The sequence below is a fragment of the Aethalodelphis obliquidens genome, unplaced genomic scaffold (assembly GCF_003676395.1).
Source record: "Aethalodelphis obliquidens isolate GAN/ISIS:26980383/991018 unplaced genomic scaffold, ASM367639v1 scaffold4, whole genome shotgun sequence".
NCBI classification, from domain to species: domain Eukaryota; kingdom Metazoa; phylum Chordata; class Mammalia; order Artiodactyla; family Delphinidae; genus Aethalodelphis; species Aethalodelphis obliquidens.
Window position 1 is genome coordinate 1692984 of NW_020837948.1, and position 17461 is coordinate 1710444.

General features: G+C 41.4%; 1 protein-coding gene across 4 annotated transcripts in view; it reads left to right on the forward strand.

Moving 5' to 3' along the window:
• The window catches only part of SIL1 (SIL1 nucleotide exchange factor), a 293563-nt gene that overhangs the window by 189579 nt on the left and 86523 nt on the right, over positions 1–17461 (forward strand). For all 4 annotated transcript variants that reach the window (XM_027096186.1, XM_027096162.1, XM_027096178.1 and 1 more), the window contains one exon: positions 16635–16755. In XM_027096186.1, coding sequence (XP_026951987.1) covers positions 16635–16755 — 121 coding nt within the window. The remainder of the gene's footprint in view (positions 1–16634; positions 16756–17461) is intronic.

Here is a 17461-nt window from a genome sequence, read left to right on the forward strand (position 1 = left end):
TTCTTAATTTGGACTTAGATGCCCAAATGATCTTTTTTTTTCCCTCTAAAATCCAATAATTTTGGTAAAATATATCTTGCTGTTAGACATTCCTGGTCAATATTCTCTGAGGTACACAGTGTGTTCTTTCAATAAATAACTTTTTTTTTTTTTTTGGCTGCGTTGGGTCTTTTTTGTTGTGTTCAGGCTTTCTCTAGTTGCGGTGAGTGGGGGCTACTCTTTGTTGCAGTGCACAGGATTCTCATTGCAGTGGCATCTCTTGTTGTGGAGTATGGGCTCTAGGTGTGCGGGCTTCAGTAGTTGTGGCACACGGGCTCAGTATTTGTGGCTCGAGGGCTCTAGAGCGCAGGCTCAGTAGTTGTGGTGCATGGGCTTAGTTGCTTCGCGGCATGTGGGATCTTCCCGGACCAGGGCCTGAACCCGTGTCCCCTGCATTGGCAGGTGGATTCTTAACCACTACACCACCAGGGAAGTCCCAATACATAGTTTTTTAAAACTGTTTTTTTTATTTTAGGGGAATTTTTATAAAAAATATTTATTTACTTATTTATTTATTTGGCTGTGCTGGGTCTTAGTTGCCACGTGCGGGATCTTTGTTGAGGCATGTGGGATCTTTAGTTGTGGTATACGGAATCTTTTTAGTTGTGGCATGTGGTATCTTTTTTTTCTTCTAGTTGCAGCCTGCGGGCTCTTAGTTGCAGCATGTAGGATCTAGGTCCCTGACCAGGGCTCAAACCAGGTCTCCTGCACTGGGAGCATGGAGTCGTAACCGCTGCACCACCAGGGAAGGCCCTAGGGGAAATTTGTCTTGAATTATAGTTTTTGGTATTCTTTTTCCGTTTTTGGGTTTTCTTCTTTAATGTTGGATCTTTTTTGTCTGTCTTTATTTGTCAGTTTCTGATAAATTTTACTTTTTTTCCTTAATTTTTGGTTTTTCAAATTTTTCTCCTTTCACCTTCTACTTATTTTAAGGCATTTTTTGTTGTGATTATTCTTTTATTTCTAACTTTCATTGAGTTCTGGTACCTCTTATTTTTATTCTTGAATATCTTGTATCATCAAAAACATGTGTTTAGCTCATTTTGAAATAGCAAGTTGCAGTTCTGATCTGTTCATGGCATGTTTTTCTGGCTTGTTTTCATCATCCATAGGGATGTTATTCCTCTCCTTATTCTGTTTTTCTTTCTTAAAATAACGTTATTGTATAGGATTTGAGCTCATTACTTTTTTCAGGTTATTTTTATGAGAAATTAGATTTCTTAGAAAATTAGAAAAGAAGCATGGCTTTAATTATCTTTTAAAAAAAAAATTCGCAGTGCTCCTTTTTCTGTTGTTTTCAACATGGCAGCTTGCTCTATGAGGATTCCTGGCTCTGTTTTCTTCCAGCACTTTTATCTGGATCTTCTCTTTCCTGTATTGCTCTTGTTCCAGTTCTGCTTTTGATTTCTCTTCTGGAAGTGTCTTCTCAGTGTCTCCCTGTCCTAATAGGGAGCACTGGTTGATTAAATTTGAGAGTTCAGTGGGGCTCGATTGCTCTAGCCCCTTGAGAATTTACCACCAGTTTTCTTGTACTTGCCTACTATTAGACTGGGAAAAATCCCTCCTAGGTTCAAGTGCTCTTCTCCCACTGGCCTATTTTGTGTGTGTGTGTGTGTGTGTGTGTGTGTGTGTATGAATACCTATTGACTACTTTGGGGTTTTCCTTTTTCAAGTTTGTCAGACACGTCATTTCTTCCTATGTCCTCCCATACAGAATATGATGCTATGCAGATTTGGTGATTTGTCTTCACCTGCTTCACTTCTGTTTGGGGATTTGTAGGCATCTTTTCACTTTGTTTTGATACAAATTGTTGCTTATAGGGTTGGTTTTGCTATCTAGTCACTGAGTCTGTTTTAATGTGAGGATTTGGATAGATTAAAAACTGTATTGCTGCCACATTAACATATATGTTCTTTAAAAAGAAAGATGAAATCATGTATTTGCAGCTTGTTCTTTTTGTTTAGTTTTAGTCATCTTTTTATGTTAGTGTAATTCTCCCTCCTCCTTATTATAGACTATTGTGTTCCATTGAAGGCATAAAGTGCATTGTGTAGTAAATCCCTTACTGATGGACATTTTGTATTGTTTCTTGTTTGAAATTACTAAAATGCTGTAATGAACATTCTGTCAATATATCGGTTGTGTACTTCGGTGAATGTCTCTATTGGATACATTCCTACAAGTGGAATCTGCTGGGTCAAATGAAATGAACATTTACAGTTTTAATAGATATTGCCAGATGACCAAAAACATTGCACTAATTTGTATCTTTACCTACAGTGTATTAGAATGCCTGTTGCTGTGTAGCCTTCCCAGTATTGGCCTACAGGCTCTCCAAAGTATGCATGTTTATATGTGTGTTGGGAGAGTTATTTACAGACCTCTTTAAGAAACTGGTAAAACCTTCTCAGAAAAATGTAATTGTATACTTAAATATTTCACATACAATTTTAGAGTCTTCACCAACTGTTCTCAGTTGACATAGTTCTTCTTGTTGCCTTCCTAGCCACCACATCTCTTTTGCTTCTGTTTGGTGGACTTGGGAATACTTGGAAGTTTAAGGATAAAGAGCACTTGTAGAGCTACGACCAATAGTTCATCCACCGAAGCCTGTAATCAGAGGTGATAATACTCTGAAGTCCACAGTGAAGTCTGATGTGTGTGGTTTACTAACAGTTAAGAGCTCAACCATGCTTCTCTCTCATTCTGTTTTTTTTTTAATTGCTGTTGGTTATTCATTTATTTTTTTCTTTAAATTTTTTTTTATTGAAGTATAGTTGCTTTACAATGTTGTGTTAATTTCTGCTGTACAGCAAAGTGATTCAGTTATACATATGTGTACATTCTTTTTCATATTCTTTTCCATTATGGTTTATCACAGGATATTGAATACAGTTCCCTGTGCCATACAGTAGGATCTTGATGTTTATTCATTTTATATATAATAGTTTGCATCTGCTAACCCCAAACTCCCTCTCCCTTGGCAACTACAAGTCTGTTCTCTATGTCTGTAAGTCTGTTTCTGTTTTGTACATAAGTTCATTTGTATCATATTTTAGATTCCACATATAAGTGATATCATATGGTATTTGTCATTCTCTTTTTGACTTACTTCATTTAGTATGATAATCTCTAGTTTCATTCATGTTGCTGCACATGGCATTATTTCATTCTTTTTATGGCTGAGTAGTATTCTAGTGTGTGTGTGTGTGTGTGTGTGTGTGTGTGTGTGTGTGTGTGTGTGTTCCACATCTTCTTTATCCATTCATCTGTTGATGGACATATAGGTTGCTTCCATGTCTTGGCTGCTGTGAATAGTGCTGCTATGAACATAAGGGTGCATGTATCTTTTCGAATTATAGTTTTGTCTGGGTATATGCCCAGGAGTGGGATTGCTGGATCATATGGCAACTATATTTTTAGTTTTTTGAGGAACCTCCATACTGTTTTACATAGTGGCTGTACCAGCTTATAGTCCCACCAACAGTGTAGGTCTCTCATTCTGTTTTGGTCTCTTGCTCTCTGTTTCTGTTTATGCAATTCTTTTTTTTTTTTTTTGGCGTGGCATATGGGATCTTGGTTCCCCGACCAGGGATGGAACCCGTGCCCCTGCAGTGGAAGCGTGGAGTCTTAACCACTGGAATGCCAAGGAAGTCCCTCTTTGTGCAATTCTTAGTCTTTGTACCTCTATCTCATTTAACTTGTGGGTTGAGGAATGATACTGTGGAATTAAAACATATTTTAAAATATGTGTTGTATTTATTAAATTAGGTTTTATTTTCCCCTGATCCCATGTTAAAGACTGTCTTTGCAGCAATACATCCCTTTGCCCCACATTTCAGAAAGAGGAAATTTTTTGCTTTTCTTCCCATAAAGCTAACTTACCTTTGTTTTGGAACATACACACAGTGGACATTTACTACGAGACACTCTGTTTAGCACTGTAGGAATATAAAGATGTCCTGACTTCAAGGAGAATTTAACCTACTGGGGAAAATTTGACAAGTATCATATTTTTATGGATTTGCTTCCCTCACCAGACCAGTGATTTCCTTAAGTGTAGAGAGGCCATGTCTCATCCTTGATTTCCCTAAAACCTGGCGTATTGTAGGTGGTTAGTAAATATCTGTTGAATGAGTATCAAAGAACCCAGTTGAGTAGGAAACAATGAATAGAGGAAGTGCTATTTGAGAGGAATAAGCAAGACACTCAGGGTTGAAAGGAGGGGAAGACAATGTATAAAACTGCATAGAATTGTTTGAGTTAGGCCGTTAAAAAATGGATTTTAATTTGACAAAGTAAAAGCAAGTGAAGAGGCAGTATCAAGGACCAAAGAAAGCGTGGGTGAGTTTGGCCAGAGGATGGGGTATTTGTGGATGAGGGGAGATAAGGCAGAGAATGTTAGGCAGGGACTTTGCTGTATTAGGTAGATCTGAACACCAGCAGGAGTATTGGTACCTGGGAGGGTAGCAAAGAAACCACTGAATGTTTTAAGGAGAGTGCCAACAGAATTGTCCTTGGGGATGCTTCGCCAGGCTGCAATGGCAGGAGGCATGGCACAAGGAGGGATCATGTATCTTTCCAGTGGAGATTAGCTCTCATGATCTCCTAAGGTTCCTTGTAGCTCACAATGCTGGTGTCCGTGGAGTTCTGAAGGGTTTGCCTTCTCTCATAAATTTGAAATGGCAGGTGGAAAGAGTGTGTCTTGGCAGTGGTTTTTTGTGAGGTGATTTCTATCAAAAGGGATCCAGACCAGAAGCACTCAGTAGGGAGTGAATCCACTCATGAATGGTAGTAAGCACGAAGGCCAGAACTTGCAAGCACTGCCTGGGTACTTGTAGGGGACTTCAGAGTGTATAGCAGGTAGAGTGTATATAATCAAGTGACAGTTGTAGAGTTAACATTAAGTGCTTAGGATTGGGAGCATTGTGGGGAGGCACAGCTGGGGGCAGCATCAGCTGTTGTGATGACGGGTTGAAAGTATGAAGCAGGCTGCTTGTCAGGAGTGTACATATTAGCAGGTTTGCTGAAGCACCAACCTTGTGCCCAGTGGCCTGGAACATCCAGACCTCTCACCCATGCTTGGGTGGGCACCTGCAAGCACTGTCCCGCGAGGAACATGAAGCCAGAGCAGGGCAGCTGCTTTTATAAGCCTTATGGTGCATTGTTACAAAACTGGCTTGAGCCTGTGTTTGAGTTAAGTTTATTGGGAAACCTGAAACCCTTTTCCCTTGTTGCTGGCTTGGCAGTTGTTCTCATTTAAATCCTCCCCACGTTTGCTTAAGTCATGCTGCTGGTTATGGCCTCTGTTTTCTGTTCTGACTTGGGGAATAGGATAGGTAGGACTGCTCCATGGGTTTGGTTGGCCTACTGCTGGCCCCAGCCAAAGAAGGCTGTAGTGCATCTTTTCAGTGTGGTAGAAACCTTGTTTAACTGGCTGCCCTCTCAATTTGGATGCCCTGTAGGCTTCATTGTTATTGAACTTCTTGCAGCCTTAATGAGGCAGTCTCACATGAAAATTCTACAAAAATCATGTACTCACTTATCCTCTACAGAGCTCAGTTAAGTATGTACTGAGAGCTTAACACTCAGTCTAACCATCTGTAATGGTCCCTGTCCCATAGCTGGGAAAACTGAACAAGTCAGAGAGAGACAAGAGTCCAGCAAACACCATTGTTGAGAGTACTCTGGATCAACCCTAAGCATCCCACTTGCATTATCTCTTATTCCTCACAGTGAACTCTGTGAACTCTATGAAGTGAGTACTCTGAGCCCCGTTCTGTACATGGACCACAGAGCTTATTTTCCCAAGGTCTCAAAGCTATTAAGTGATAGAACTGGACCTGGAACTTGGGTCTTCCTTAGCCTGTGCCCTCTACCACTGGACTGGATAACTGCCCAGGTCACCCAAGTGCTAGAGGCTGTAGCTCCTTCTGGTGAGACGAGCAGTGCAGGTGAAGAAAGCAAAGCACAGCACTGCTTAGTAGGTCTCTTAATACTCATGATCCAAAACTTTAAGAGGCAACAAGTTGGGATTGTCATTACATTTTGATAGCTGAAAGAAGGCTCAGGTAACTAACCTCATTTTGTTGTCCATGTTGCCTACATTTAAGGGAGGCCCTCTCACAATGAGGGGCAAGGACTTGGGACTGGTTGTTTCCTTGACTGCCTTTTCTACACTGTATCTGTTGCTCCATTTGCATCTTTTCTCCTTCTGGTTTGCATTCTGCCCCTCTCCCTCAAAAAGGAAGGGATTTGAGTCCCATCCTTTAGAACTTATCTAGAGAGAAATTTGGCCCTAGGAATTTTGCTCCCCTCATACTTAAGGATTTCCTCTCTTTCCACTGCAGGGAGCATCCGAACTGAGGGGCTTTTGCATCAGGTACTGGGGAAATTGTAGAGGTCAGGAGTAGCTGGTACTGTTTTGAAATAATTCACAGAACTGTGTTTGGCTCTGGAGGTAACAGGTGTTGTAAAAGAGAACAAACAGCCAATTATGATGTTAGGAACCCTGGGGACTGATGTGGTGGGAAAAAAAGGATTAAAAATTATGGCACAATATCTTGGTACTTTGCTTTCTTAGCCCTCTTATTAAATTATGACTTCTGTTTGAGGAAAATAAATGAGAGCAAAGGGTTTGTTTAGAATACAATCTTTGTGTTTTAAATTTGACTAATGAATGGTTTTAGCACTTTCATTTGGTTCTCAGTCAACTTGTGTTCAAAGTGTCAATTAACCAATAAATATTGTGAAAAACAAGAGTCAGAAATGGTTGCCACTCTTGCTAATGAGCTGCTAATGATATTGTGCCTGGGTGGGAAATGCAGGCACTCTAGAATCCCCAAGTCTTCTCCAGAAAATGAGCTGTAGTAGAACTAAGGTCCCTGACCCCTGGGAAAGGTGCACATTTAACTCCTTCGTTCCCAATTGCTGTTTTTCCCCTCCTCATTATTAAGAGAAACTCATTGCCAGTATCTTATGGTTAACTTCAATTGTAGTGAGACTTTTCAAAATGTGATTTTATTTGACTCAATAATTCCTAAGTGGGATTAGAGAGCTGGAAGAACTGCCTGGCCTTTGGTCTCTTAATGATTCTTTTCCTCTTCTAATTTTCTTTTCATTCATTCATTTATTTACTTATGGCTGCATCAGGTCTTTGTTGTGGCACACAGGCTCTTTGTTGCGGTGCACGGGCTCAGTAGTTGCGGTGCAGGGTCTTCTCTGTAGTTGTGGCATGCGGGCTCCAGAGCATATGGGTTCTGTAGTTGTGGCTTGTGGCCTCCAGAGTGCATGGGCTCTGTGGTTGTGGCACACAGGATCTCTAGTTGTGGCGTGCGGGCTTAGTTGCCCCGTGGCATGTGGGATCTTAGTTCCCTGACCAGGGATCGAACCCACGTCCCCTGCATTGGAAGATGGATTCTTAACTACTGGACCACCAGGGAAATCCCTCTAATTTTCTCAAGTCTTTCCCCCGTCTCCTCATCCCCAACAGATACATGTATGCACAATTGAAAATGGATTGAAATCTGAATATATTTAACATTTTGTAGGGTTGAGAGAGTAGGGTGTGGGTGGGGGACTATATCTCTAAAAAAAGAAATGGCAGGAACTAGTAGACTATAGCAATCAACAGGGTTATTGAAAACCAGTTCCCAGCATGGATGTAAAAGCTCAAGTGCTCTGATTAAAGGGCTGTGCTATATATCTGTTAGTCTCACTGGGTCTTCTTCTGAGCTAAAGAGGAACATGGAACACATTGAGGGTAGAGATAAAAGGGGAATGGAGGCAATCAGTGGGCTAGGAAACAGGTGTGGGATACCCATCCTGAGTCTCTGGGTGAAAGTAGCCCCTCTGCCCCTTCTCTCCTCTTCTCCTTTACCTGTGGATTTATGTGGGGCTCTGACAGGTCTCCTGGGCTGGTGCTAGGAGTCACTGCACATGCTTAAAGGTCTGGTGCTTTTGAGGGAAGGAGGACTGACCCCTGTCAGATAGAATTCCTAAGTTTTTCTGGTCAAAATACTGTCATCCCTTACTCCGTCTCACTCTTCCCATTCCCTACCCATTCCCCTCATTCAGGCTTGATTATACCTGATTAGGTCAAGTATAATAGCTTTCTAACTAGCCTCTTTGCTCCTTCTCTTTCTGTTATATGCTGAGCTTCAAATGGAGTTATTCATTGTCCCCTGAATATGCCCACTTCTTTGCTTGCCTGAAAGCTGTTCTCTGAACTTGGGACTCTAAATATTGTTACCCCTCTTCCTCGTTTACTTCATATTCCTCAATGGCAGCTATTGGTTTTGTTAATGTGGTATCTTTCCCAGTGCCCAACACAGCAGGTGGCTTTCTTCAGTGGGTACACAGTAAAGTGTGGTAGAAGGAATGCCTAGAATAGAGCAGGCAGGCTCTTACCTAATCCTCAGTAAATGCTTGTTGACTAGCCAGTTGTGGAAAGAGGCTCACGGTGTCCTGGATATGGTTACTTTGAGCCTTTGTCCTGATGGCTGTTCAGAGTACCTCTCCAACTGTAACAGGAAATCTTCCAAGTAGCATTGCTAGTCCTTGTACTTGGAGAGCACTGCTGTTGTGAATTCTGTGTACAGAGGTTGGTGCCCAGCTGTTGTCTGTCCTTCTTGAGAACTGGAAAGGAGACATTGGTTAGGTCACAGCAGATAAAATTTTGGAGGGTAGTTCTGGAATGTGATGGGAGCTATGAGGATAGCTGTTCCCAGAGGAAGACTGTGGAGTCTCTTGATCTGAAGGGCTTTAATGCAGGTGATGGATTTCCACCCTTGCTTGGAAGCCATGCCAGAGAACTCTTCTAAGGCCCTGCCCAGACTGTAGATTACAGCAGAGTAAAAAATCAGTTTGGAGAATATTTTTATTTTTTCTCATTTTGCCATTGTTTAGTCCTTTTAGAAAATGCGTAAATGTAATGACAATACAGACTGGTTCACTCTGTGTTTTGCTGCTTACAAAAAAGGTCTCCATTTGTGTTTCCCTTCAAAAAACATTAAGCATTGGTTCAGGGTTCAGCACCCTAGAGAGGTTTGTTCACATTTTTTTGTTGCTGGTTCAGTTCAAGTCCTGCCTTGGAGACAGGATAGATGCTCATTTGTGTGAGGCAGGGATCTTGCCAGGACTTGTTTGGGGTTTTTGAATAAAAAAGCAGGAGGATAGGGCTGTGGTAGCCATGGCAACTGTGCTTGTAAAGTCTCAGCTCTGACCAGCCCTGGTTAGGAGCTTGGAGGTGAGTGGCATTGCTTCCTGTCCCATATTCCTCCTATTCTTTCTGGTCTTGGAAGTGGGGGCCAGGGGGCTGGCATTCAAGCTGACCTTTCTGGTGGCCTACTGTGTGCCTGGAGTTGAGCCTGAGCTGTGGGCACAAGTAATTGGTCCCTGCCCTTTAGAAACTCGGCATAATTGGGAATTTTTACTCTTGTAAAAATTTCTTTTAAAAAACACATACCTACAGGACTTGATAAATAAAATGTCTTTGTTTCATTCTGGTTGACATTTACCTTTTTTTTTTTTTTTCTTTTTTTGCGGTACGCAGGCCTCTCAGTGTTGTGGCCTCTCCCGTTGCAGAGCAGAGGCTCCGGACGCGCAGGCTCAGCGGCCATGGCTCACGGGCCCAGCCGCTCCGTGGCATGTGGGATCTTCCCGGACCGGGGCACGAACCCCTGTCCCCTGCATCGGCAGGCGGACTCTCAACCACTGTGCCACCAGGGAAGCCCCGACGTTTACCTTTTTGGGGCTGTGTTTCCTGAAGCACTTTTAACTTCTTCTGAGCACTGACACAGTGTTTTCTCATTTATTCTTCACAACAATCTAACACATTAGTGAAAGCAGACATGATAGATTCTTGTCATTTGACACATAGGGCATGAATATTAAAAAATAAAAAGGAATTTGCCTGAATTTACCTGGCCCTCAAAGAAAGAGCTGAATGGGTAGCAGAGTTACAGTGCTCATGGTCTCATGGCCAGCTCTCATCTGAGCAGGCTGTGCCGCGGCAGCCCTTGATTTTCTGCCATTGTGTCCAGGTTTGACTCGAAAGAGCCTAGAAGTCCCTGGAGGGGGAGGTTTCCAGGCAAAAGCCTACAGAGACACCTCCCAAAGACATATAACTCCCAAGGCATCTGATGCCAACGCAGAAACCAGGGCACTGTGGCATGCATCTCAATTGGCCCTGTCTCCGCTGAAGCAGGGCAGTCAGACTGCACAGCAGACTCATTGTGGGCACTACCCAAGGAGGATGCTGCCACTCTGAGCCCAGGAGGGCTAAGTTTCTAATCACTGGGCACTTGGGTGAGTTGGGACAAATACTGAGTCAGGCAAGATTTGTCAATAGGTGAAACATCTTTTCCAGTAGTCACAAATTGGCTGTGGGCTGAATTCCATATATAGATATGTTTTGTTTAGCTTTTGTATTTTAAAATTTGAATGCTTTCAGAGGGGGCATTTTTTTCTCAGCCCTCACCACTCCCTGTTGTCTTACAGATGGCCTTCCTTACTCATCTCTCTTATTTGCCTGCCTCCCATGGGCATTTGAGTTGGCTTCTGCATCTTGGATCAATATTTCTTACCTGCCCTTCTACCAGTATTCCTCTTGCCTAGGTGTTTGATGGCCTCAGGCTTTCTAGGCTCATTTTCTTCTTTCTACCCTACCCAGAACTATCCTTCTGGGTTTGTGTTTAGGCTCTGAACTTAGCTTTTTCTTGGCCCTTAGGAATACTTGCTGTCACCTTGTCCTATATCTGATAGCCTAATTGCTGTCCTGGGATTCAAAAGAAGTACTGCTATATCCAAAGAAATTAATTTTTAAAACAACTTTATTGAGATAAAATTTATATACCATAAAATTCAGTAATTTAAAGTGTACCATGGGAATAATTCTCAAACCTCCTAGGGAATGTTGATAGAATAGATGGGTGGTTTCTAGACTATGATGTTTCATGGACCAGAAAACTTTAAAAGAAAGTTCAGACCAAAGTCCGAACTGGACCAAAGGCCAGTTTCTTTACTTTGCTGAGTTAAGGGCCTTAACATAGAAACAACCCACTATCATCCACCATCATCATTATCTCATTTTATAAAAGGACATTTTAACACTAAAAAGATAGAAATGATGTAATTTCAGAAAAAAAGAACTCTTTTTTATATTGGACACTTCTAAATTCCTTGTTTCCAGACCACTGGAATGAATTGCCACAATAAACAAACCACTCAAAACTCAGCTTTAAAACAACAGTAATTTCTTTTTGTATAGCTTTGACTCTTAGAACCATAGTAATAGTTCACGTACCCTTCATATGCCCCCAAATAAAAAATTGAACCAACCAGGATGTGGAGGAATGGAAACAACAAAGTGGAACACAGACACTAACAAATGAACCAAATTGATAACATAATCATACTGATGGGGGTAGGGAAGAATGGAACTAACCTAAATGACCTTGTGAAATGATAACTTTGACTAGATACTGTAAAATTAAAGACAAAGGAGCTGTATGTAAATGCTGTAATCTAGTTTGTCAAATGTGTTTCTCACAGGGGTATGGGTTAGCAATTTTGAAACTACTTTGTATGTGTACTAGTATTGAACAATAAATATAATATTGCAGGTAAAAAGAACCAGTTTTCTCACTGTTGGAGAAAGAAGTTGCAAATAAGGAAATGGGGGAGATGAACCCTGTGGGGCTGATTGGAATCTGAGGTATCAGTATAATCTTGTAGTTTTTAAGAGGTCCACAGACAAATAGATGTAGAAATACAGATGTGTATATGTGCATATATGTATACACACATATAAATTTCTTATCTCTGACCCAGAGAGTGCCCAGAAGCAATGACAACCTAGTAGTAATGAACACACCTATCATGCAGATCATGGTTTCTAAAGACTGTTCTTCAATAAAAAACTAGGACTCCTTGAAAAATGGTTGATTCCAGGGCTGGGAAAAGGAAAATGCAAGATAAACTTGGAGTATCTTATGGATCCAGAAAGTAAGGAAGTACTTGAAAAAAGAAAATGATGGGGGAAAGGGACTTGCCAAAGGAACACAAGAGCTAACCTGAAGGAGCTCCTAGTTGCCAAAGCTGAAATAATTTGAGCAACAAAATAACGATAATATTGCATTATAACTCATAGAATAAAATATCCATGAGAACATATTGATAAAGTAAATAATTAAGTAGATGGAGGAGCAACAGTTTTTCCTTGTAATGAAATTTCAATTAATAAATGTGTAAGGAAGGAGGGGAGTAGAAAATTGCTATTAGACTGTCTCCACAGTGGTAATTGTTGCAAACGGATCCCTCTAATGGTGTGCAAAGGTTTGAGGAAAAAGAGGATTTGTATAATCTTAGAATATTTCCCCCATGATCTTTTTTTAAACAATTCAGGGATTTTTAGTATACACACAGTATTGTGTAACCATCACCACATTTTCATCGCCCCCAAAAGAAACAATGCTTATTAGTGGTCATTCCCCATTCCTCCCTTCCCCTAGCCCCTGACAACCATTAATTTACTATGTCTGTTGATTTGCCTATTCAGGACATTTCATATGAAAGGAATCATATGATATGTGACTTTTTGTATCTGTCTTTCAGTTAGTTTAATGCATTCAAAGTTCGTCCATGTTATAGTATATATCAGTGTTTCATTCCTTTTTTTTAAGTTACTGTGTATTTTATTTATTTATTTATTCCAGTTTTATTGAGATACAGTTTAATGATTTGAAGTATTTCATTCCTTTTAGTGGCTGAATAGTATTCTGCTGCATAGATAGACCACATTTTGTTTGTTCATTTCTCAGAGTTGATGGACATTTGGGTTGTTGCCACATTTTGGCTATTACAAATAATGTTACAGTGAACATTCATGTACAAGTTTTTGTGTGAACATATGTTTTTAGTTCTCTTGTGAATATACCTAGGTGAAGAATTGCTGGGTTCATATGGTAGCTGTTTGTCTAACATTTTGAGAAACAGCCAGACTGTTTTCTACAGTTTGGTAGTTTGCCATGATTTTTGTTTACCACAGTGGAAAAGCTCAGTATAGATTACTTTTGTTAGTTGATCAAGACCAATATCACCAGTATAAGACATGTTGACATCACGAACCTTTTGATATGATACACTGAGAAGAGCATGACATAATTTCTGTTCTTCTGTCAAGGTGGCATGATTTGAGTTTAATCATGACAAGAACCAGACAGTCCTGAATAACTGATAAGTATTTATTTCTTGAGGGTATCAGGGTCATGAAAGACAAGGGAAGACTGAGGAACTGTTGTAGAGTGCAGGAAACTAGGGAGAAATAACAACCAAAGGCCTTATGGGATCCTGGAACAAAAAAGGACCTTAGTGGAAACACTGGTAAGGTTTGAAAAGGATCTTTAGTTTGGTTACTGGTATTAATTTCCCAGTAACTGTCTATGGCTATATAAGATATTAACATTGGGAAAAGCTGTGTAAGTGATATATGGAAACTCTCTATACTATTTTTGCAAGTGTACATTTAAAGGTAGTTCAAAGTAAAAAGTTAAAAAAGGTATCCAGTCATTTATTCTTGTTCACATGTCTGCAGATAGGCTAGACTTGGCTGACTGTGGTTGGGCTCAGTTGGGTTCATCGCCAGTCTGCACTTTGGGTCCAGGTCTGCTCCATGGGTCTCTCATCCTTCTTGGATCAGAATGCTAGTAGAGCGTGTTCTTCTCACAGTGTACACAATTCCAAGAGAAAAGCCAAACACACAAGCACATTTCAAACATCTGTGGCACATTTCCTAACATCCTGCTGGCCAAAGCACGTCACAGGCCAAGTCCAAAGTCAAAGGTTGGGAAAGTACACTCTACTGCTAGTAGGAGGGACTGTGAGGTCACATGGTAACGGGGGTGGATGGAACAGAACTGGTGACAATGATGCAGTCTACCACCTATTTTTTCCCCCCTCAGGGAGCCAGGGTTAGGGAAATAGACACTGCAGTCTTTGCAGGCCTATTTGCCTTTCTGGATTCCTGTCTTATTTTCTGCTTGTCCCCTTCCCCTCTACCTCCCAATCCCTGCATGTATCTGGTGACTTTTGGCCTCTGTTTTGTTCTTCTCCAGTGTTCTGGTCCCTTCAGAGAGGCCCTAGAAGGAAGCAGGTCAGATCACACTCTAACTTGGCCTTTTTCCCAATGGGGTGAAAACATTTGAAATACTGTTTTCTGTTGCCTCTGCCACTGCTGCTGTGGCTGGTTTCATGTATTTTAAATGAGCGTAACCTGTATTTTAAGTTAATGTTATTGTGGTTGCTCTTGCCCCCTGTGGCGGCTTATGTGAAGGGATTAATTTTGGAATTTTCCCCAAATAAAATAAATGGATTCACATAAGATCCTAGTCTTTTCCTTGGCCAGCTTAGCACAGTCTAACCTGTTATGTTCTGAAACTTTTAAAGTCATGTACTTTTTCTCTTTTTTATTTCTAATTTCAAAAGTCTGAAAATTCAAGATATTATTATTACTGTTATTAGTACAATTACTACTAAAAATAACTATGACTACTAATTATTATGAATTATTATGAATCTACTTGTCCTAGTGAAAATCCTTGTTAGCATTTCCACACACCTCTAGATAAGCTAGGATTTTCTCTTTTCCATTTTTGATTTTTCACTTAATATATAATTATTGAGGGTTTACTATATGCTTGCATATGTGATAGACCCTGAAGATAAACTAAGATGTAACTATTGATTGTGGTAAGTATTATTAAGAAAAAGGGTCATGGCAGGGAGTTCCCTGGCAGTCCAGTGGTTAGGACTAGGTGCTTTCACTGCCGTGGACCCGGGTTCAATCCCTGGTTGGGGAACTAAGATCCTGCAAGCTGCATGGGGTGGTCAAAAAAAAAAGAAAGAAGGAAAGAGAAAGAAAACGGGTCATGGTGTTGTGTGAAAGCCTTTAGATGGAAGCCAGATCTGGTCTGGGGAAATAGAGGATGCCTCTCAGAGAGGAAGCGACTCTTAGCTGGGATTGGAAGAATGAAGAGATGGAGGCTGGGGTTGGAAGGAGCATTCTGGGCGAAGGGAACAGCAGGTGGAATGGCCCTGTGGTAGGAGGGAGCATGGTTCCTTTCATGGAATGGAAGAAGGCTAGTGTGGCCTAGAACATGGGGAATGAGGAGTGGACAAGTTTGAAGAAGCAGGCAAGGAGCTAGATACTAAAAAGGGGCCTCATTGACCAGCATGAAGATTTTCATCTTTAAGAACAGTAGGAAGCCATCAAAAGGTTCGAGGCAGGGGAATAACATAGTCAGATTTGTGTTTTGAAAGAAAAAAAAAATCATTCATTGTAAAGAACAGTTTGATTAGGAGGTAAGAGGAGATAGTAGAGGCCAGTTAGAAGGCTTTGGCAGTATCCAGAAGAGAGATGGTGATGGTTCAGAGAAGGGCAGTGGTGGGGAGGGCAGAGAGAAAGGTATGCATTCAAGAAGAAAGAAGACGTGTGGCAGGAGAAACACCAGATTTGGGAGATTGGGTATATGGGGTTTAAAGTAGAGGGAAGATCAAGGATGACCTACTTAGCCTTCAGCCGGGAAGATACTCTTGTTGTTATGTTGGTTTTGGATCTCTCCAGGTGAGATAATCTCTCCCTTTCATACATTTGGAGATGGGATTTTTTTTTTTTTCCCTTGGCTGTGCTGCGCGGCTTGTGGAATCTCAGTTCCCGGACTGGGGACTGAACCTGGACCACGGCAGGGAAAGCACCAAATCCTAACCACTAGACCACCAGGGAACTCCCTTGGAGATGGAATTAATGCTAAAAAAAAATTACCTCTTGCCCCATGATCATAGGAATAGGATAGAAGTTACCAGTTTCTTGTTCTTGCCAGTATTTGGCCTCATCTCTTCCCAGAACCAACTTCCTCAACCATTACCTTTATTTTCCTACCCAAACTCGGGTTCCAGTGGCACATCAAGACAGCAGCCTCCACAGCCCTTCCAGTTTTTCCAAGCTCTTCTGCTCCCTGCCTCCTGAATGCAGCCTGTCAGTTTCTGTGTCTGAGTCTTTGCACGAAAGGCACCATCTATTTGGGATTCCCTTTATTCCTAGTCTGGGTCTCACTTTTTGCATCATTTAACCCCCAATTCAAGGAGCCTCCCCAGAGATAGGTTTCCCCATTCTACTCTGAACATACCTTTTTAAAAAATCCTTGAGGCATTTTGGATGGGTTTGAGGTTAGAAGTGGATCATTATACACATACACTCAGGTACTCAAGTTCCCTTTTAATTCTTAGGCAAAGATATAGAAACTCCCTGCTGAAGTGGGATGGCAGGAACAGAACAGTTTGTCTTGGAGTGGTATTTCCCCAGCTCCTTGGTTCTCTGATGGAGGCACAGTGGTTGGTGTAACTTGGAGTTTGCTATGATCCTGCCAGAATTGAGAAAACTTGAATTCTTGCTACATCATTACTCTTTCATGCTCGGGGTTTACCTCATCTTTCCAAGATAACTTGTGCTATGCACTTCGCTTGAAGGAATTTTTCACATGCAGTGTCCCTCCAGGTACTGTATAGGTCATAAGTCTCCTCTCTTCTTGGCTTTTAGGTCATGCTGTTCCTGCAGGATCCCATGTGCGGCTGAATCTCCAGACTGGGGCAAGAGAAGTGAAACTCCAAGATGAGGACAAGCTTCGAAATAATTTGAAAGGGTTGAAAAAAGGCAAAAGGTATAGTGTCAACCCTAGGGACTGGGAGACTGACAGCATTGACCCTGTAATACTGAGAGTAATGACAATGTATTGTTTCTTACCCAAATACACATGGCTTTCAATTTTTTGGAATTTAATAGCTTAGAATTTGTGATAAATCTGTCAGGGTTTTATGGATGTTTACTTCTATGGTCTTTGGAAAGAAATAGTTTGCAAAGCAAGTTGATACTTTAAAAAAGGCTGTAGGGGGAATGCTTAACCTGCTTTAAAAATGAAGCCATTTTTCCCAGTACTTTAAGAGTACCCATTTGAATCTCAACAGTTAATGCACTGATTACAGATGAGTCATCTATTCATTAAAACAGGCCTGTTAGGCCTTCTGCTTTGCAGTAATACTTCCTTGGTGAACAATAAAATTGCATTTTAAAGTCTTTAATTCAGACCAACTTTTCCTCTTGTTAGTCTGTATTAAAACAGGCTTTCAAAAGTTCTCCAGGGGCTTCCCTGGTGGCGCAGTGGTTGAGAGTCCGCCTGCCGATGCAGGGGACACGAGTTCGTGCCCCGGTCTGGGAAAATCCCACATGCCGCGGAGCGACTGGGCCCGTGAGCCATGGCCGCTGGGCCTGCGCGTCCGGAGCCTGTGCTCCGCAATGGGAGAGGCCACAGCAGTGAGAGAGAGGCCCGCGTACCACAAAAAAAAAAAAAAAAAAAAAAAAAAAAAAAA